The sequence below is a fragment of the Kogia breviceps genome, chromosome 12, assembly GCF_026419965.1.
Source record: "Kogia breviceps isolate mKogBre1 chromosome 12, mKogBre1 haplotype 1, whole genome shotgun sequence".
In the NCBI taxonomy this organism is placed as follows: Eukaryota; Metazoa; Chordata; class Mammalia; order Artiodactyla; family Physeteridae; genus Kogia; species Kogia breviceps.
The window spans coordinates 20,125,599-20,147,502 of NC_081321.1; the positions used below are offsets into that span (position 1 = coordinate 20,125,599).

A 21,904-nucleotide genomic window follows, 5' to 3' on the forward strand; every position below is an offset into this window, starting at 1 on the left:
GAGATTGCAAATGTGTGTTATCAAGCCAGTGACAAATAAAGTTGTGTATCTGAGAACCTAAATGACTTTTATCCCTATATTCATAGATTATCTTAAAACTATCCGAGCATCCATTATGTCTTTTTAGTTATTAGACAATCTCATAGCATACATATATTAAAGTTTTTATTCCTTAGTAAGAATTTTAAAATCACAAAATAGCGTGGCAATATTTATTTTAGGTAATAGAATTTGTGGAGTGCTGAAAATACTAGAATATAAAGATAATTTCTAGTTTATCTTCACACACTAAACTTTTCTAAACCAGCTGGTTTCTTGCAGACAGTGTTTATTTATTTTTTTAAATAATTTAAGACAGCATAAGCTTGTACCAAGCATAAGCATTGTAACAAAAGTGCAACTTTTCAGCAAATCCTCCCCCAAAGATATTTTAACTCAAAATATCATTAGCACATATTTTCTCCCTACAAAAATAGCATGTCAGACATCATTAATTGGATGTATTAACAACTATGTACATAACAGCCACCTTGTAGGCTAAGAGTTTAACGTTGTTTAAACACAGCGTTTGAGGCAAACAGTAGCAACAGCAGCAGCAAATGCACCAAACTGACTAAAAGACCCAGATATTTTCTTCACTCATAGTCAGACTGTTGTGTCTCACCCCTTACATAACATTCAAGTGAGATTTCTCACAGTGCTACCTTGGCAACAAACTAAAAATATCTAGACAAGGTCTTGGTTTAAGCCTTATTAAAAAAAGCTTTCTTTGTGATTATCTGGTATCTGGTTTGGTCTCCAGAAAATACATAGACTTGGAGATAGGAAGGCCTCACAGGGCTTCATTCCACATCTTTACAGCATTTCCAACCCAAACGGACCAGTTTAATGCTTTCCTCCTCCACTCTTGTGAATTAACAGAATATAGGGTAAATCAGTTCGGACATGTTTTCTTTTCTTTTTTTTTTTTTTTTTTTTAAAGTTCAGCGCACATTCTTTTTTTTTTTTTTTTAACACCAAGATGATACAAACTTAGAAACATGATGGATTAAATAATGACAGGGTGAAAATAGATGCACTCAATTTCATATATATATATATGAAATTAAGATGAGTTAATTGATTCACGGTCAATTTCTCAATAAAGTGCTAGCAAATGTATTGAGAATGACTCTGGCCTTCCTCATCCATCTCCTTCCCTGACTTAGTTCTGACGTTGGCCCAACTCCGCATCTCCTTAAACAAGCGCAACTTACTAAGAGACACCATTCACACCACTTCAGAATAGGTTGCAACATGAGCGACTGCATCCTCACCGCTTCCTCTTTGAAAAATATACGCCTCTTGAAAAGCTGAACATTATAAAATACTGAAGACTAAGTTGAATTCTAAAAGGTCCTCCTTCTATTTGTGGAAATCTTCCTAAAGCAAGCAGGACAGCTTTGAGGCGGTTCCACGTCAGCTCCTCCGCCACCTTTCCCCTACCCTGGTTCAGCGAGCTCACTCGCAGAGCAGACCCTTCTCACTTCCTCGAGAATTCGGTCCTATATTTTAGAAGACAATGGAACGTGGCCTAAATGAAGGCAAAACTTATTACGGGGAGTTCTTTAAAAAAAAAAGAATACCTATGAGGTTCTTGTACAGCTGGTGGGAGAAGAAGGGGATGTTAGTGTGTGGAGGTTGGTGGGCGGTGAGGGATGAGCAAAACAGGAACTCCAAACGCACACAAAACACCTGTGGACTTTTTTGCTTGTTTTGTTTTGTTTTCTTTTAAGCCCGTCGTGCATCTCTTACACTTCCTCCCTTGAAAACGTTAAGGGTGTTTTAACTTATTACGATTCCGCGTGAACCCGGGTCTCCTCTAAGAGGAGCAAGGATTCAGGGGGTTTCCTTTCCTGGCTGCGAGGGATCTTCCTGAGCGGAGCTCTCCGGGTTCCCCGGCTCGCTGCGGCCGGCGAAGGGCAGGTGGGTGCGGCCGTGCGGGGGCGGGGGGCGCAGCGCCCCAGGGGGCGCCACCTCGTGCGGCAGGAGGGTCGCGGCGGCGGCGGCTGCCGCCTTCTCGGGAGGGGGCGACAACACGGAGGACAGGCAGGGGAAGGCGGCGGCGGCGGCGGCGGCAGCGGCGGCGGCGGCGGCGGCGGCCGGGGCGGGGATGCCGGGGTACAGCAGTGGGAACGGGGCGGCGGCCGCCGCCGGGTACAGGTACTTCTCCAGGCCGCTCTTGTCCAGGAAGGGCTGCACGTAGGCGGCGGCCGCCGAAGGCGAGAGGAAGTAGAAGGGCAGGCAGAAGGGGGCCGCGGCGGCCGCAGGCTGCGCGAAGGGCGCGCCCCCGCCTCCGCCGAACGCCACCAGCGAGCTGAGCAGGGCAGCGTCGGGTCTCAGCAGCGCGGCCGGGGCGGCCGGGTCGGGCCCCAGGAGCGCGGCCGCCGCCGCTGCCGCGCCGCCCCCCAGGCCGCCGCCGCTGCAGGAATCCAGCTTCATCCTCTTGGGCGCCGGCGAGTCCTCCCCGGGGGGCTCCTGCTTGATGGTGACGCGGCTCGCCCCCGCGCCTTTGCCCTTCTCGCGGTCCGGCCGGGCCTCGGCCTCGCCGCCGTAGCCGCTGTCGGTGTCCGTGTCGTTCTCGGCGGCGAGCTCGGCGCTGGGCTGAGTCCGCTGGATGACCGGCACGCAGTGGGCGAGGGGTTCCAGCTTCTGCCCGGCGCGCTCCAGGCAGGGGGCGGCCCCGGGCCCGGCGGGGGCGGCGGCCGAGGGCACGCCGGTGCCTTTGCTCAGAGGAACCTGTTGAGTCAACAGCTGGGGGGTGGGCAAGAACTGGGTGGCCACGGCGTGCAAGTGGTTGATCAGCTGGACACACCGCGGCTCCCTGGGCGTCCAGCTCTCAAACCGGGCGAGGTATTGCAAGACTTCTTTGGCGCATGTTTGAAATCCCGAATGGAACGCATCCAAGTCGGACTGAATGGGCGATTTCAGAGATCGCTCCCCTAGGATGAGGAAGGGGTGAGGGGCGGGGGTGGGGAACAGAGGAATGGAGGCAAGAAGAAAAATACCGACGTTAAAACATCTGCTTATCACGTGGGCCCTGCATTGACTAAAGTGATCTCGGTTTTTCCTCCGTATTCGAGTGATATAAGCCACCGGTTGCCCAGAGGTGGGAGGAGTGGGGAGGGGGGGGGGAGGCGCTCTACTCCCCGCTGAAAAACCGAAGTGGAGAAGGCGCAGCCACCACTTTAAATACAAATCTGACTCCTCTGAATTCGGCTGAAAGCCTTTAGGATGCTTCGGGAAATGGGCACTTTCCAGTGAAAGGAAAGTGTAAGCAATTTAACAAATGAAAGTGAGCCCGTGGGCCCCAGGAAGGAGGTGGGGCTGGGGGAAGAGTCCTAACACTGCTCCTCTGTGGGCTGCCCGGCTTCCTCGGGGTGGGCTGGCCTCCCTGAACTGACTTACCATTCTGTAAAGCAATTATCTTCTGATGCTGCTGCTCCGTTAAGGCTGTTAAAGCTTTTAAGTGTTTCAAAGTTAATTCCAAGACCACCGCTTTCTCCAGGTGCCCCAGAGTCTGCAGTGCAAAAAAAGAAGGGGGCACTTGGTGACTTAAAAACACACATTTGGCTTCACTGGCTCTCCAGTCAGCACAGCAACTTAAGCAAACACTTTTGAAAGAAGTTACTATTCCTATACTTCTTGAGCTTTCCACAATACAGGTTATAAATTATTTCTTGCCTTCAGTTGTGAACACCTACTCTTGAGTTTGCAGGAAACTCTACCCCCCTATAGCACAGGTTGTAAGGAATCTGATATTTACATTTATTCTTATATCTCTGGGAGTAGTACCAGGCTATTAACACGCCCTTGGAGAGCGGCAAAGAATAAAAATCTGCATCTTACTGTCAACTTTAGATGTTCAGGCAGTAAGTCTTTAAGCTGAGCGATGCATTCATTAATTCGGTCTCTTCTTTTCTTTTCTATTAATCTGTGCGGTAATTTGTAGGTATCCTTAATATATGAGAGTCATGGAAGAGAGAAAACAATAAGCTAAACATTCATTTACTGGATATTACAATACCGCCGCCCCACCACCAAAAAAACAAAAAAACAAAACAAAAAAAACAACTATGTGAGAAACTATGCCCAAGACAACTCTTTCCTCTGGACTGTTCTGAAATGCAATTTAAATTCAGGTATGATGTTTAATCTCCCCTTGAGAGTATCCCGCAAACCACTTAAAATTCACAGTCGGGGAAGCTGGAATATATTTGCGGGCAGAGCTTCGCTGTGAAATCAATGGCCCTAATTAACTATCCAGGCAGGTTATGGGGAACATCAGAAACTTACACTTACCTTGCTATCGTCTCGCTTCATGCTCCTTTTGGGCTTACACATATACAAAGAGGGATAATCCAGTCTGCAAAACAGAAATCAGCATCAGTCATCCATTCGGGGAGGGGCTCTGCCCTCGCCCGCTCCATACCACTTTCTGGAGAAGAAAAAAATCAAACTGAAGCCTAGACATATTCGCAAGGGTGCGTGCACCTTACCCTATAAAATCTCTATGTTCCAGTAACTGTCTCTCTTGCAAATGAGGAATTCCTTCGTCCATGTTCCACCGCTGTCCGTTTCCTCTGTTTCGATTTTTGGGGTTCTGTTCTAGAATCTGTGGGACGGTAGCTTTGGGAGATCTTGGGGGGATCTGTACGTCTCCAGTCTCTCTCTCTCTCTCTCCCTCTTCAGTGCAGTGTTGAAAGTGTGAAGCGGTTGGTCCCCTCCTCCCACCGTGCTCGCTCTCTCGCACACACACGCACACACACGCACGCACACTCGCGCCGGCCCCACTGCGCTGGTAGTTTGCTCTCACTCCGGGCAGTGTTTGGCCACAGGGCACGCGCGTCGCCGGCCAGACCAGCACCCAGCTCACGTGCGGAACGTACCATCCGCGGTCCAGCCCGGAGGGGGGCGGGGGAGGAGGGGCCGGGCCGGGAGGGGGCGTCTGGAGAAAGCTGTGAGGGAGGGCAAACGGCGGGAGGGGGCGGGGACACCTGATCAGGGCCACCGGAAAGGAAAAACAACTTCAGCCAAGCTATTCATCTTCCCGAGGGCGGTGCAGTCAGCTGGGGGAGTGTTGGGGGAGTGGGGGGGTTCCGGGGGGTGCAGGGCAGCCAGGGCTTCCTCGGCTCGGAAGTGCGACTCCTTCAATCCGTCTGTCATTGCGGTTCAGGAACGTGAACGTGGCTTTTTGCTTTTCCACCGACTGTGCTATTGGTTTGGACCAGAAAAAGGAAAGAGAAAGAGAATTCGCGGTGGGTCAACTTCAGTCCCAAAGGACAATTTGGAGACTTGTTTGCTCACCGCTCGGTGGCCGGCGGGGACCCCTTAGCCCTGATTGGAGGTTGCCCCGAAAGGGGACAACTTGAAATCCGCTCCCTGAAGGGTTTAAAATAAACGAAAATGTAGCCAGTGGGTCCGAATGTCGCAATCCAAGTGTCTTTCGGCCACACAGTGTCCCTGGGCCACCCAAACTTCCCGCAGCAGCCGGAATTGCGGTGCCACTAATCACAGCCGCAGATGACGACGTTTGGGGCCTCAGGCGCTCCCCGAGGAACGCGGCAGGGAGGGAGGGGGAGAGGATGGGGTGGCACGAGAGGGGCTACCGCGGAAAGCGATGCAGCATTATCACTCGCTGGCTAAACTCCGCCGCGCCCCGGGTGGCGCTGCGTGCCTTCCCCGCCCCCTCCCCCCTTGTGTGATAAGCGACTCCGGGAGTGTGCAGAGCCCACGTTTACTACCGCTGGCACCTCCAAAGCCTCCCTCCTTAATCTTGTCTCAAACGGGTACCAGCACAGGGCCAGCAACGTGATCCGACCTGCAGCTGCTGCCACATCACTGCGCGGGGAACCCGTGCGCGCGCGCGCGCTAGCCCTGCAGCCGCGGCGCCCGGCGCGGGGAAAACACAAGCCAGCACCAGCCGGGCTACCTTTCCCCACAGCCACCCCGGGAGCATGACTCACTGCTAGTGAGAGTTACCGGGAGGTGCCCGCAGTTGCGCACTGCCCCTGCCGCTTGGAACAGCGGACGGCAAGGGGCCTTGGAGGCCGGGGGGAAAGCGCGTCCTGCGGGGCTCCCGGGGCTCCGGTCCCGCTGCCGACGCTCGGGTCTGCCAGGGCGGGGATGGAGAGAATAGATATTAATCTCTATATATACAGGTAGATAGATGGCAAACCAAACGTCTTTCCTTCTTGCATTCTCCCGGGTGATCCCCGAAACAGTCTTTATTGCCAGTGGCGCGTGAACCAAGGGGAGAACTACGCCGAATGCACGCGCACCGGGGCGCAGCAGGGACTGGGGCCGTCGCTACGTGTCCCACGGCCCGCCCCGCCGAGCGCGGGTTCCGGGGACGGATCTGGGTCGCGGGAAGCGGCGGCAGGGAGGAGGTCACGTGTCTGCAGGAGTCGCGTCTCTTCCCAGCCTCCAGGAGCCGCCGGGGCCGTGGCCGCGCTGCTGCAGTCTCCCGAGTCCTGGGCGGCGACGCGCCGCGTCTGGCTTCGTGACTCCGGCGGCGGCGGCGGCGGCGGCGGCGGCGGCGGCCCAAGCTCAGCCCCGCGTGAGGAGACGCTCGCGGTCCGTCCACTTCATCTGTTTAGAGGGCCCTTTAAGGTCTCTTGACTTTTTCCAAGAGGGAGGCTTATTTACACCAAATAGGCAATTTAATAATGATAATACTTAAAAGAAAAAGTATTTTTTTAATCCTAATTCTACTTTGTACCTAGAGCCAGCCTCTGTCTTGTTTTCAAGTGATCGGGTGATTAATTCCCTTTGGTGGGGAGGACAATTTGTAGTCCTAAAAGCGGCATACCCCTGCAGCCCTGTATCATTTTGTCCTCTCGTTCTAAATCGAGCCCCCTCCCCCCGCAAAAAAAAAAAAGCAGAGGAGGCGGGGGGAGGGATGTCGTCAAGGTGAATAATTTTTAAAAATGAAATACCAGCTCCCCTTATAGGTTTCTGACGGTTTGGAGAAGGAAGAGGGTGTAAATATAAGTATGGTTGGAGTATTTAGTGAAAATGAAGTGAAGACTAGATCACTGCATCTTGGCTTTGTCGGTAGAGCGGACCAGACGCAAGTCAGACAGCTCATCAGGGCAAACCTTAGGGGGCAAGTCTGAGGCAGACTCCAAGGCAATAGGAGAAATTGGGAAGGAAGTCTAGAAGATCAGAGGTGTTAATTTTGGATGTACACTTCCCCTAATTCAAAGACAAAGAGGCCTTGCTGCAAATGAAGCCTTTCCTGTTACCACTCTTACCTCCCCTCTCCCCATCTCTTCTGTTCCAACATTTCTGTTTTCTCTTTCACTCCTTTCTTTTTCTGATACCCAGCTGAAGCTGTAAGTGGAGTCTTTTCTAATGTTTGGTCTCCTTTGTTATTCTCAGTCCTTCTTTTCTTCTTCCCCTTTTCATGCCCGCCTTTTTATTCTGTTTCCCTTTTACTTTTCTTTTTTTTTTTTTTGCCTTATATTTTTCTCTTTCTACCTTTTCCCCCATTAAATGTCTGCTTTTACTCTTTCCCTGTAGCTTTTTTCCCCTCTTATTTGCTTTTTGTCTTTTTAAATTTCTCACCTTGATCGCTCTTCTTGCTATTCACTCCCCTTAAACTTGAGTCCTACTCTTTTCTTTCTCAGACTTTTGCCTTCTGGAGCACCGAGGCTCCGAATGTCCCTTTGCTGCAAGGAGGATGGAACAATAGCTAACAAATATATAGCATTTAAGATTAGAGCCCAGACACCATTCTAAGGGCTTTTAATATAGTAACTCACGAATCCTTTCCACAATCTTATAAGGTAGATACTATTATTGTCTCCACTCCTCAGATGAGAAAATAGACACATAGGGAGATTACAAAATATGCCCATGGTCCCAGACCCAGGATTTAAGCACAGATAGTAGGTTCCAGTGTCTGTGCCCTTCACTATTACCGCCTGATGTGAATAGTGAGGGCCAAGATCTAAATGTTAACTAGCTGTTTCAGGGATTGTTTTTTAATTTACCAGTGTGGCTCTTCACCTTTGTTGTAGTGTGTATGTGTGTTCAAATGTATTGGAGCTCATGGTAGAGAAAGAAAAAGGTATGAAAAAAAGAAGGGTGGCAGTGTTTTGCCAGTAATTCCATTGGCGTCTAGCTCCAAATGTATTGATTTAAACCCAAATATCTTAATTAATTGTTATAATTTCATACATATGGACAGATGGAAGTACAGTTTAGAAGAAGGCTAATGATGACCAGCAGTTCATTTCCACTGAGCAAACTAAGCCAAACTCTAATGTGAAGGCTCAGGTTAGTAATAGGAAAGTTCACCTGTGGTGAGGTTAGAAAGGGAAAAAAACTCCCCTGTCTAACAAAGGAACAGAAGACTAGAATGTCCTCTTTGGGTATGTTTAAAAATAGGTTGAGTCTTATCTTTTCAGGAAGGTTTAATACCGTCCTGCTGAAAGCCAAGGAGCTGCAAGATGAGCTCAAAACCCCTTTGAGCCTATAATTAAAGAATTCTGTGATGCTTTGATTTCAATTAAAGATACCCATCTTTCTCCTTTTAAGGGTGAGGCGGGGAGCTGCTTCCATTGCTTTTTTTTTGGTTAAGTAGGGAAATCACTACCTATAGAGACTCTAATTAAAGGAAACACCCCAGGTCCCACCCTCTCCCCTCACCCCTGCCTAAGTATGCTAAGCCCGACACTCATCTAGTCACCTTGTGACTTTGCAAGGTCTGATCGTGTTTGCTTGCAGAGTCTTGAAGTTCCAACAGAAAGCGAACTCTCCTGGGAGCATTAACGTTTCCATGGAGAAGAGGTTTTCTGCCTTTTGAGGGTTCTACCAGCCTTACCACTCTCCTGGAGAGGTGACTAGGGTGTTTGGGACGAACTTCCTGTGCATCTCTAATGGCTTTAGAGGCCCTGGACCTGCCCAGGGGTGTGGAGCCTCCTGCCTGTACTGCTGTAAAGATGTACCATCAGGTGTGCAGATGCCTTTCTTAATCACCTCTGTTTGGGGTAGTGGACAAGAATTTAGTCATTCTACATTATTTTACATAAAAAACGTCATCAGTCAGTGTAAGAACATCTAAAAGAAAAAGTTTAGGGTTGATGCTAAAATCAAGGTGGGGACCATGGGGGGCGGGGACCAGAGGGGGATGATAGATCCCGATGATCGATCGGAATCCCTCCTTTGGGCGCGCGCACTGCTCTCACTGTTAGTGTTTTCGGGCACACCGCCGGAGGAAGGCACATCGCCTCACAGGAGGATCTTAGGAGAAGAGAAACCCCGCTGGGGGGTTATTTAAAGCCAAATATGACTTTAAACCATTGATAATGCTCTTTGCTAAAGGCACCAGGTATAAAATCCCAGAATAGAAGGCTGGGTTTTCTAGTTGCATCCTCAGCAAATTAGCACAAGTATCCCTATTTATAATCTCTTTCTTTCTTTCTTTCTCTTTCTTCCTTCCTTTCTTTCTTTCTTTCCTTCCTCCCTTTCTTTTCTTTCTTTCTTCCTTTCTCTCTCTCTCTCTCTCTCTCTCTCTCTCTCTCTCTCTCTCTCTCTCTCTCTCTCTCTCTCTCTCTCTTTCTTTCCCTTCCTCCCTCCCTTCCTTCCTGCCTTCCTTCCTGGCCGAGTTGTGTCCGAGTCTTTGTTGCTGCACATGGGCTTTTCTCTAGTTGCATCGAGAGGGGGCTCCTCTTTGTTGTGGTGCGCGGGCTTCTCACTGCCTTGGCTTCTCTTATTGCAGAACACGGGCTCTAGGTGCGTAGGCGTCAGTAGTTGTGGCTCGCGGGCTCTAGAGTGCAGGCTCAGTAGTTGTGGCGCACGGGCTTAGTTGCTCCGCAGCATGTGGGATCTTCCCGGACCTGGGCTCAAACCCGTGTCCCCTGCATTGGCAGGTGGATCGTTAACTACTGTGCCACCAGGGAAGCGCCCTGTTTAATTTGTAAAAGAACTTCAGTCTTTCTGTAGACTATCAATTAATGTGTTTTTGCTGTTGTAAACATACACATGAATCACATTTTATGTTTATGTGACATTGCTCAAGAAGTTTATACACTTATTAGTCTTTGCATAGCATCACAGAGCAGGTAATATTAAGTATAGGAAATGAATTTTATTACTGCTAAAATTATCTGTAGTTTTGTGATTATCATAAACACTCCTGCATGTGGTCCCGAATTTAACATATGTTTAATGTTCCTGGAGTTCTTACGTACAAAAGACAACTAGGGGAGAGCCAAGTATAAGACCACTGTAGAGGGATCTCGCTGGCTCTTCTCTTCGTAGGTATCAGCCCGGTCTCTCCCATGCCCAGGTGCTTCTCATACTGATTGAGGCTGATCCAGAATGAGACCGTAAACGTAGAGTGAGGAGCAGGTGACAAATCCATAAGGATTTCCACAAAGTGACCCCTGCCTTTTTCTGGGTTCTCCTGGCCTAGCTGTGTAGTGGAAACAAGAGAGGCTGCATGAAAAGGGAGCATTTTAACTCCCGTGTTTCCCTTGTCACTGCTGATGAAAATCCTTAGAAATGCTTCAGAGAGATACCATGTTTGTGTTATTGTGTGAAGCACAAATAGGAATAAGATATACTAAACAGCCACTTACCTCACCTGCCCCTTAGGGGCATGGTCCTTGAATCCATTTTCAGATGGTGTCCACCCAGTGCAGAGAGCTATCTGTAATAGAGACTGGCACTTTATAAAGGCAACAAAAGACTAGATTTAACCTACACTTAGAACTATTGGTATAAATTTTATTCAATAGTTAAATTAAAACAAGAATTCATGTATAACTACCAAAAAAGTATTATGTTGCTGATATTAACTTATAATCCTCATTCACAAGGAAACTAATGGAAACCTACGCCAGGTGTGAGTATTAGTTAAGAACTGCATTTGAGCCAAAATAACAGCAGCTTAAACAAATTAGGAATTTCTTTTTTGGTCCCATAACAGAAGTCTAGAGGAAAGGAGTCCAGGGGTAATATGAAGTAGTAATAGTGCCATCACTATCCCAGACTTATGCTCCATGCTACACCAGCTTCCATCCATCCTCAAGATTGCCTCATAGTCATAAGATGGCTGCTGGAGCTCCTGCAGGGAAGGATAAAACAGTGTCTACCAGCTGAGCAAGTCTCCTTTAAAGAGCTTTTCTTATAAGCTCTACCCAATGACTTCTGCTTTGTCCAATCCTATCACAAGGGACTAGAAATACAGTTTTTTATTTAAGGCTCCTCCAATAATGTAGGGAGTTCTTTAGTAAAGAGAGAGCAGAGAATGGATATTGGGTTGGCACTAGCCATCTCTGTGGTGGTCCAACTAAAGGAAATAGCTTGTTCGGGTTCCTTTTTTTTTTTTTTCTTCAGTGGGTCGTTTTTTCTCTACTATGCCATATGTGTTGGCAGTGTCCCTTTATTGTATGAAGGTATTTAATACCAATTTCAGAAAATTTTCAGTCTTTCCATCTGCAATTGTGCATATTTAACTAACTCCTTAAGCCATGGTCTTTAACATCTGTATTTTTAAGTTCTAATAATTGCAGAAATCTGCTGTGGGAGGGAATTTTAAAGGCTTTGCTCTACTTCCTGTAGAATGCAAATTGCAGCTGAGTGTTTTCTGGGAAATGATTATCTTCCTTTTAATGTAGTGGCGTCTGTCCTCTAGCTATGCCTTCTGCCCCTGGCATTTGAATTGAAGAGAGCAACTTCCAGCAAAAATGCACCTTCTGATAGTTCCCAACTGAAGGGAGTTGGATTTTGCTCTTCGTCTACTTCGAGACACGTTGATACAGAATACAGTGGCTTTGGGGTCAGGAGACTAGGAGAAGAGCTTTGTGACTGTGTTGGGTTCGGTTCTGGAGCAAATGAGGGAGGAGAGAAGAGGTATGTGAGTACAGTAGAATGGGAGCAGTGGAGCCAGTCCCTAAGGCTGGAATTGGGAGGTGAATTCTGGAAGAGAATGCGGCTTTGGAACATTTTAGTGGACAGGTATTAAGGCAGGTGTCTTACAAACATTCGTTAGTTCTCTCCATTCTTTGAATGAGGCACCACTAACTCCACTTTATGGATAGACAAACTCAGGTTTAGAGACTTTAGATAACTTGTCTTCGCTGTGTACTAAGTAGCAAAGCCAGGCAGTAGGGAACCGAGGCCTGAGGTGTGCTCCTGGGTTGTCACCGGCAGGAGTCTAGGGTTCTAACATCCACCTTCTCCCTTCAGCCCCCCAGGGGATCCCCCAGCCAAGACTTTCACCTCCCTTGGTAAAGCCCCTTCTCCAGGCTTTGGGAGCCATCACCAGAGGCTGTTTGGAGGAGTTGCTGAGAAATGAAGAAAGGGGTGAGAGCGGCCATTCTTGATCCCATTCTAGTTGGGGAGTGGTGTTCCTGACATTTGAGTGGGAATTCTGGGTGTATTTCCCCACAGATAGACACATGGATAAAGCTTGTGGCTAGCCCACTGGATAAAGCTGCCCAATGTTTTGGAATCTGCTATTCTATCTTCATCTGTTAAACTGCTATTTATTGTACATTGTGAGGGGCAGTAGGGATTCAATGTGGAACCTTGTCTTCAACAACCTTAGAATCTAATGGATCATAATTTCTTAAAGAAGGGAGATCACTGAGGAAGCTGAGTAGTTACCCAAAGCCTTCACATATTCCAAAGGCAGTGCTCAGATACCTCCTCTTTGGTGCATTTGAGAATCACTTACAGCTCTGCTTCTCAAGAATGCACTTTAGAAATCGTTCCAGAAGGTGTAGTCAGTGACCTCAGTCTATAGGTAATCCTTGTCTCCTTGACTCCTCCTGTAGTCAAAACATCCCTGAATGGAAAGATGGACAAGGCAAATACTATCTGCCCCGCTCCCATAAGCTGTCGAGACCATCATTACCCTCCGCCAATTTGCCCTGAGTTCCAGATGTTGGGGGGAATGCCCCCTTACCCACCCCCTCCAAGCATATACAACTTTATATGCTCTTGATCTGCTCTGTCTCTGATTCTGCCATCTCCCATGACGTATATTGGGATCTTCTCTTCTCATAGCTTAGCGTTTGAACTTTCTCTCTTTGGTATTTGAATATTTGAATCTAAACTTTGCCTTGTGGCTTCTAAACTGGTTTGCCTTCTTGGTGGTCCACATGCTCTGTAGTCTCCTGCAAGAAGCTCCTGTTCCATCCCAGTCACTCAGCCCTCACCATGGCCCCAGCTGCCTTGTCATTTCCCTAGCAGCCTCCTTTTAGGGGGAGATTTGGACAGAACTTGGCTTCACTGACTTCCTCTGCTCTAGAACAGGTTGGAGCAGTTTTGAAAAAGATGATAAGCCATTACAACGGCCTTTAACATCCAGGATACAGATGTTTACCTCCAGCCAAAGGGCACATCTTCTTCACCATCATACCGTTGACTTCCTTACTTCTTCGTTGGCCTCAGTGCTTCAATCTGGAAAGGAGCCCTGGTAGGGCTGGCCACTTGGGGCAGAAGTGGGGAGAGGGTGCAGAGTTTGGCATGGCAGGCTGTGTTTACAGGTTTGCTGGGCTGAGTGGATCACAGGACGGCGTCCTTGGGCAGTGCCAGAGAGTTCCGTTACCAGGAGTGCAGAAAGAGACAATCGCCGGGCCGGGATGAGGGAGTCAAGCCTCAGACAGTGGAACAAAGTGGGAGGGTGCGGAGCCAGTGAAGCAAACCCATCAGAATGCCAAACTGGTAGGCACAGAGGAGACAAGAAGTGAGGGGTCAGTGCAGACAAAGAGAGCTGGAGCCAGTCACAGGAGGCAGGCCCCGGTCGGCACGAGATGCTGCTGATGCAGGGGGGTTCTCCCCGGGGTGGTCAGCCACGCTGCAGAGTCTGGAAATAGGGTCAGGACCACTTCCACCCTCACATCCCCAAACCAACTTTGCATTTACTGCTGACACTCACACTTGCAGAAACGCAGAGGTCCCATTTCCCTAATTATGTATTCAGACAGACAGCACGGATTTTCCTGGTCACGAGGTTGCCAAATAAAGACTACACCCATCAAACCCAGCCCAGGGATGGCGAGCCGTCAGCAGGCCTGCGCCTGAGTTCACACCTGCTCAATAGTCCTGCATCGTCCTTGCTGATCCAGCCCATAAACCTCTGAGCCTACTGTGATTTTGGATAGTAATGCTAATGATTTTTTCTGGGATCTGTGGTCTTTTAATATTTTAGAAATTCTGCCTCAGACATACTGAGAGTAATGAAATAGACACATCACATATTTCTCTCCTGGTTCATATTATTTCATATTCCTGCTTATGGTGGCAGGGTGATGTGGGCTCTGGCTTTAAGACCAAGGAGACCTGCGTTCAAATGTTGTTTTCCTCTGACTAGCTGGCCTTGGGCAAGTTATTAACGCGTCAGTTTTCTCAAATGTAGCACAGAGGTACCGATGCCTACCTCTGCCTGGCTTTTGTGCAGGCCGGCGACAATGCATTCAGAACCCCTGCAGCATGGTAAGTGAGCAGTAAATGGTAGCTATTATCGTCCTCTTTTAGCTGCCTGGTTAAAATTATGGGTATCATAGAGTGTGGTTTGAAAATAATTGATAGATTAAGTAACATCTTTTAAGTTCAAGAGGTAAACCTATTGCTTTCAATTATCCTTTCCTTTACTAATAGGTGAATAACAATAAAATAGAGGACCAGACCTGTCACTGTGATTTTCCATTAATGAGATGTAGTTTTATTTCATGTGCTGGTTGAAAACAGGCAATACCGGCCACAACCTTAAGATTTTTGAATCATACTCTTCAGAGAGCCCTTCTGAGAGGTCACACAGCTCCATATTTGTGCACGGATGTGGGGAGATGCTGTCAGCCCATATGCTTTGTCATACATTAAAGTCTTGTTCAGGTCTTAAATGAGTGACACGCCTAAATTCAGTTTCAAGTTCTTCTATCCGGCCATGGAAGATACAGTGACTGATTGCTTTTTTATGCCATCTACCCTAATAATATTAGCAAGCACTTTTGCAGCAGTTATTTGGTGCCACGTTCTGTTTCCGTGTTGTACCCCTATTAATTCAGTTAATTGCTTAGTGGTCCTTTGAGATGGGAACCGTGATGATGCCATTCAGAAAAGGGGGAGACTGAGGCCCCCTGATGCAGCAATTTGCCCACGTCACACAGCTAGTAAAATGGCAGAGCCAGGGTTTCACAGTCAGTGCCCACAGTCTCTTGTTTAACAGCCGCTCTGCACAGTGGCCTCCCCAATAGCCAGAGGAAAATGGAACGTTTCTATTCACCATCCATGACTTTTGTTTAGAGAAGAGAGATCCATGGTGCCAGAAGGAACATGGCCTTTGGAGTCTGAAACTCTGGGCAGAAGGTTAAACTTTGCCACCCCTTGTCTGCCTGACCGTGAAAGGCAATGCATCGAAATTCTGCAAACGCCAGCGTCCTCACTGTTTACAAAGTGGAGATATTATATACCTACTGTGAGTGTGACTAAATATTACGTCTAACACATAGGAGATGCCCAAGAAGTATGTCCCTACCTTGTTTACTTGATAACTAAATATATTCAAATGTGCAATTCTTGGGGGTTTCCTTTCTCCTGAAAATTAAATTCTTGACTTCTTTTAACTTTTCAGCTTAAAAAAATAGGGTCAAATTGGATCACTCAGTTAATAAGGTAGAACAGCTATGTGGAAAGCATCTTCTACATCGGTGCTGTTCAGTAGAACTTCTTGTGACGATGGACATGTTCTATAACCTGTGCTGCCCTGTATGGTGGCCCCTGGCCTCATGTGGCTATTGAGCTTTTGAAATGTGGTTAGTTTAACTAAGGCACTGATTTTTCCAATTTTATTTCATTTTAACAAATCAAAATTTGAGTTTAAATAGCCAGATGTGGTTAGCGGGTATTGTAGTGCCTAGTGAAAGTGCAGATGCTTTAATCAGGTCCAAATAGTTGATCAGCAGGTAATTCTTTTAAGAAAGCCAAGTAAGTTTCTTTGTTTTTAATTTGAATTTTATTTTATTTTTTATACAGCAGGTTCTTATTAGTTGTCCATTTTGTACATGTTGTTGTGTATACGTCATTCCAAGTCTCCCCCAGTTCATCCCAGTTCATCCCACCACCACCCCCTCACCCCACCTACTTTCTACCCTGGTGTCCATATGTTTATTCTCTACATCTGTTTCTCGACCAAGTAAGTCTTAGCCTGTTCTTTTTCTGAGGTGTCTAAGACCTCTGTGTAGGAAAGAAAAATATCAATTATCAAGCACAAATTCAGGCAAATAAACAGAAGATATAGCCCTCAGTCTCTAGGTTTTATGATATTTGACAGATCCATTTTAATTTTACTGGAACTCAAATGACATAACTCATCAACATTTTGATCATGAATTTGCTATGAATATTTTAGTCACTTCCCATAAGTAGATAGTAATATAATAATTTTAATACTGCAAACACTACCATATGCCTCTTGGGTCTGTATGTAAGCAGTGGTATGTTGGTAAACGATTGACTGGTTCTCTAGGGAAAATGTGTGCATACAAAATGTTTGTGTGTATGTGTATAATTTATTGTACATTTTACTGTTATGAAGGATATGAAGCAAAGACTACTCCTTTCAACTCCATGTAGCCAATTGATTCTCACTGAATGCTTTTATTGATTTTTGCCAAACTCTTTATCCCTTGCCAACCTATGGTTGCAATTAATTCACAAGAGTAATTCCTACATGAATGTTTGTTGATTTTTGATTTGTTATGTTATGAGTTGCTATGTAAATGTTATATCACTTTGTTCATGAGTAAGGTGAAAGTGAAACAATGAAGACATTTGTTAGAACCTCACTCACTCATTTCCCTGATATGAGCAACTTCTTTACTAAACCAGATAATTTTCACATTCTGGAAAAATATTTCCTGAAATTTTTGTGCTATTCACAATATGATGACTACAGACATGACACAGTTTTAGGTTCAGTCTGCATGATTAACATTTTCTCCTTCACTTTCTTGAGTCTAACAATTGACAAAATAATAACCCAAGCCCTAATCTGTAGCCCTTGCCAATTTCCACGGCATACACATTCCCACTACTAGCAATTTCAAGCTACCAATGCAATATCACTGAATGCAGAGTTGGGAAGCTACAATAGACATAATTAATCTCAAGAGCATAGAGAATAGTAAAATGTAGTAAAACAATTAGGAAGTGATGAGTTTTGAGTATTTATTACTTTCCTTTTTTTTCCCTTTTTAAAAAATTTTAAATTTTTATTTATTTTTTTTAAACATCTTTATTAGAGTATAATTGCTTTACAATGGTGTTCCTTTCATTCTTAATATGATTTATTTAGTTATGTTTATATAACCTAATTTTTAATAATGGCTAGCCCAGAATCAGTCTTGTGTTCATCAGCAATCTATTGAGGGGGCTCTCTGTGCCAGGACTAAGTGCTAAGGCTATAAATATGAGCAAGGCCTGCCCAGGATACGCTCTTGCCCTCTTCTCTACCTACTTTTTCTCCCTGGATGTTCTCATCTAGGCTCATGGCTTCAGTATTGTCTTTATGTTGATGACTTCCAGATTTACGTTTCCACCTCCATTTTCAACTGCAAGCTCCAGACTCATAAATCCAGCTGCCTTCTTGATGACTCCCCTTGGATATCTTAAACTTGACTATCTCAGCCTGAGACATCTTAATGTCCACCTTCGGCCCCCAATCCATCCACTTTTCCTCTACTCTTCACAATTCTCAGTCAGTGACTCTACAGTACACTAGCTGATTAAGCCCCCAATTTAAGACACATCCTTGGCCCTTCACTTTCTTTCCTTTCTGTATCCAATCCAACAGCAAGTCCTGTTTCTTCTGTACCAAAATATTTCCTGAATGTGGACAGTCTTCACCATCTTCAGTGCTGTCAGCCTAGTCAGTTGGGACTCGGAAGAGACTCTCATTTGATCTTCTTGCTCCACTTTTTCCCTTATCTAACTTTACGCACACTATAAAGAATTAACTCTTAAAAATACAACCCAGCTCATGTCACTCTTTTGCTTAAGATCTATCCAGTGGCTATTTATTACAATTAGAATAAAGTCCAAATTTCTTTCTGTGTCTGTGGTAGGCAGAATCATGGGCCCCCAAATATGTCCATATCCTAATCCTTGGAACCCGTGAATAAATATTTCCTTACACAGCAAAAAGAACTTTGCTGATGTGACTGAATTAAGAACCCTGAGATGGGGGGATAATCCAGGTGGTCCCAGCGTAATCACAAGGGTCCTTAAAAGTGGGAAAAGGCAGTAGAAGAGAGTCAAAGGGAGATGTAACTACAGAACGATCAGGGAGATGCAACACTGCTGGCTTTGAAGATGGAGGAAGGCGGGCAAGAACCAAGGAATGTGGGCAGCCTCTGGAAGCTAGAAAAGGCGAGGGAGTGGCTTCTTCTCTAGAGCCTCCCAAAGGGAATGCTGCCCTGCGAACACCTTGATTTTAACCCAGAGAGAACGATGTCAGTCTTCTAAGTTACAGGACTGTAAGATAAGTTTGCGTTATCTGAGCTGCTAAATTTCTGACGATTTGTTACATACAGCAACAATAGGAAACAAATACAATAGCCTGTAAGACTCTACAAGATCTGCTTCCTGTCAATCTGATCTCATCTGCTGTCATTCTTTTCACTTGTTCACCTTGCTCTAGCCATCTACACTTCCATCTTGTCTACATAACAAGCAGATTCTTCCTTAGGGCTTTTGTACCAGCTATTCCTTTGCCTATAGCTTTCTTCCCCAGATCGTCACATAGCTGGCTTTCCAGCATTTGGATTTTTGAAACCTCCTCAGAAAGGCACCATCCCCTAGTCACTTTTTAATCTGCATTTTATTTTCTATATAGCTTTAATCCAGATCTGAAATTGCCTTAGTAATATGTTTATTGTCTTTGTAACCCCCTACCAGACACGCACCATTAAAATAGAAACTTCATGAAATCAGGGATCTAGTCTACCATGTTCACCTCAAAAGCACTCCGTGAATATTTGTTGAAAAAATGAATGACAACATGGTGCCTTGCTGAGGATATGCACAGTCTATGGGCGAGAAGATGAATGAAACAATGATTACAGAACAGTGTAATGAAAGCTATGAGAGGGGTTCATATGGGGTGTTCTAGGCATCCATAAGAAAGGCACCTTGGCAGGCTTTCCAAAAGAATGACTACTGGGAAGAATTTTGAAAAGCAAGTGGGAAAGTAAAGCCAGGTTAAAAAAAAAAAAAAAAAAAGAGTAGGTAGATTTTCCAGCAGAGGTTGTTGCCAGGGCAAGGGCACAGAGGTGTGAAACAGGAAGTTATTATGGGCACTGCAGGTGGTTTGGTTACCTGGGAGCCTAAAGTGAAAGGTAAGAAAATGCCTCTTCACAGAGCAGTTTGTATGACCTACAAAGAGATTGTAAATTTGTCTAGGTGGCAGTTAGGGGCCCTTGAAGGGTTGTAAGCTGTGTCAGTTTTGAATTAAAAAATTTACTCTGATGATACTGTTGAGAATAGACTGAAGGGAAGGGGTGCTGGAGCAGGACATTAGTTGGGTGGATGTGGCCATTGTCAACATAAAAGACCCTACGGAAGTAGCAATGAAGATGGAGAACGATAGGGAGATCTGAGAAATATTTTTGAAGTAGATTTCATGGGATTGGAGACCAATTTATTGTGTGGAATGAAGGAGAAAAAGGATTAGGAGGGACTCTTGGGGTTTTGGCTTGGGTGACTGGACAGAGAGTGGTACCACCAACAAGAATAGGGAGTACAGGAGGAGGATATGAGACAGACTTCACTGTGACAAGTTTGAGGTGCCATGAAGGTGGAGGAGACATCTCAGAGGCACTTGGATAATTGGATCTGAAGCTTGGGGGAAGGATCAGTCTAGAGATTTAGATTTGAGAGTCAATGTCATACGTGATGTGAGCGGTTGAGATAGTTCTGCAGACATAGAGATTAGAAGAGAAGTGGATCAAGGGTGGAACATTGCAGAATACCAATTTTTATGCATTGGATGGAAGAAGATTAATCCAAGAATGGAGACAAGATGGAATAGTCAGAGAGGAAGGAAAAGAATCAGGAATGTGCTCTCATGGCCAGAGATGACTGGCTTCTTCATCTGCGCCTGTGATTTAGCACCCATTTCAAATGTTGCCTCTTCCAGGTCCTCTCAAATGGGTGCCATTACTTTTCATTGAATCACTTCCATTCCTAACATGTACCAATTTTATGGTGATTGTTATATTGTAAATTTTTTTATACTCTGGTCTAATTATCTCCCTCCTAAATTGTAAATTTCTTGAAAGCAGAAACTATGATTTACTTAGTTTTCATGTCTTGTAGTTCTCAGTAGAGTATCTTACACATACACACTTACAACAGATATGACCACTGAATGTACCAAATATTTTGAAAAGCAACATTTATTCATATTTTAAAGAAAATAGTAATCATTTGAATAAATATAGATGATACCAAACAGCTAAGCAAAGTACTTCTTCAAGATGACTGGAGTGTATCATATTGATACACTTGATCATTCTGAGTTCTCATGTAGTCATAATAGAGAAGTATTTATTGAATGCTTATGGTCACAGACATTCTGTCAAGAACTTTATACATATGGTTTCATTTAATCTTCGTGATAGCATATGGGGTTGGTGTTATTATTATTCCCATTTCACAGATGGAGGATAGGAATCCCAGAGAGGTTAAGTTCCCCAAGATCACACAGCCACTAAAAGGCTAAGATTTGAAGCTGGAAAACCTGTCTCTATCTCTCTAGTGCCTTTCAGGTGACATTGTAGGAAATCCTGAGCCAAGGCAAGTAGGGTACAGGAGGGGCACTTCAGAGACCTGCCAAAGGATTTTGCTAATTTAATTGTCCATAATCAGGTATGCATTTTGAATGGTTAGAAATAAAAATCTGATATATTTGCACGTGAAACAAATAGTTGTGGGTTTTTGGGGGATGTACCTTAAAGCAAAGACTTGATGATTGAAACAAATACTAGAATAAGATCAATTCATTTAGTAAGAGATTTAGGATGCAGAATTTTGCCATGGTATACAAGAGCACAAAAATCATATCCTGGCCACCTTGCTCTAAGGCAGGAACAAGTGAATATAATGGAGTAAAAGACCCAAAGAGGTTTTAGTGCCCAAATTATGTGAGCTTTAAGAGAGATTGTTACTGCAGCCCTAGTAGTAATAGCCAGTCCTCCTGGCTCTTTACTGTTTAACAGCAAGGTGTGGAATGGTCTTTGTTCCCACTGGCCTGTTACAATTGTAACCTATAATGTATAAATTTTATCTCCCTCAGACTGTGAGCCTCTCAAGAACAGAGCTCAGTTTTCCCATTATTCTGTAACAAATATAAAACAAGAGCTAGCAATGAATAGGATACAACCTGTAGCAATTTTTGCAATATGAGGCAGGTATAAGCTCTAGGATGTAAGGGCTTTGCCATTTTTGTTTACCACTGACCTTCAAGACAGATCTGGAACTCATTCTGACCTCTGTTGGGACCATTTCAATTTAAGAGGTGTAAGGGACATTTATGCTGTTAAATTGTATCCCCCAGGAATGATTCTTTGATATCAGTTGATTTAGTCATCTGCATAATTTCTCAAAATGCAGATTCACATTAACTTTAGTAGTAATAGGAGCCCTACACCCTCCACACATAACTTAACAGTGAGTTAAGGCAAACTTACTGTTTGTAAATTTTTTAATAATAATTTTATTGAGATATAATTCACATACTGTAAAATCCACCCATTTAAAGTATACAGTTGTGTCTGTATACTAAGTTTTGTCTCCTTAGGGAGGTTTATCCCTAGGTATTTTATTCTTTTTATTGCAGTGGTAAATA

The 21,904-nt window shown here is 45.2% G+C and overlaps 1 protein-coding gene across 1 annotated transcript; it reads right to left on the reverse strand.

The window, feature by feature from the left end:
• Positions 1 to 271: 271 nt before the first annotated feature.
• BHLHE41 (basic helix-loop-helix family member e41) lies at positions 272 to 6,365 on the reverse strand. Its single transcript, XM_059081174.2, has 6 exons — positions 6,006 to 6,365; positions 4,539 to 5,253; positions 4,342 to 4,405; positions 3,889 to 3,996; positions 3,448 to 3,559; positions 272 to 2,981 (listed from the first exon to the last, which is right to left on the reverse strand). The coding sequence occupies exons 2-6, from the start codon at positions 4,598 to 4,600 to the stop codon at positions 1,879 to 1,881; spliced, it is 1,449 nt and encodes a 482-aa protein (XP_058937157.1). The 5' UTR covers positions 4,601 to 5,253; positions 6,006 to 6,365; the 3' UTR covers positions 272 to 1,878.
• Positions 6,366 to 21,904: the final 15,539 nt, after the last annotated feature.

Coding starts and splice junctions, on each gene's coding strand:
- BHLHE41 (XM_059081174.2), bottom strand. CDS start 4,600: ATGGACGAAGGAATTCCTCATTTGCAAGAGAGACAGTTACTGGAACAT. Junction 4,406..4,538: donor GAACATAGAGATTTTATAGG/GTAAGGTGCACG, acceptor TCTGTTTTGCAG/ACTGGATTATCCCTCTTTGT. Junction 2,982..3,447: donor GATAATTGCTTTACAGAATG/GTAAGTCAGTTC, acceptor TCCTCATCCTAG/GGGAGCGATCTCTGAAATCG.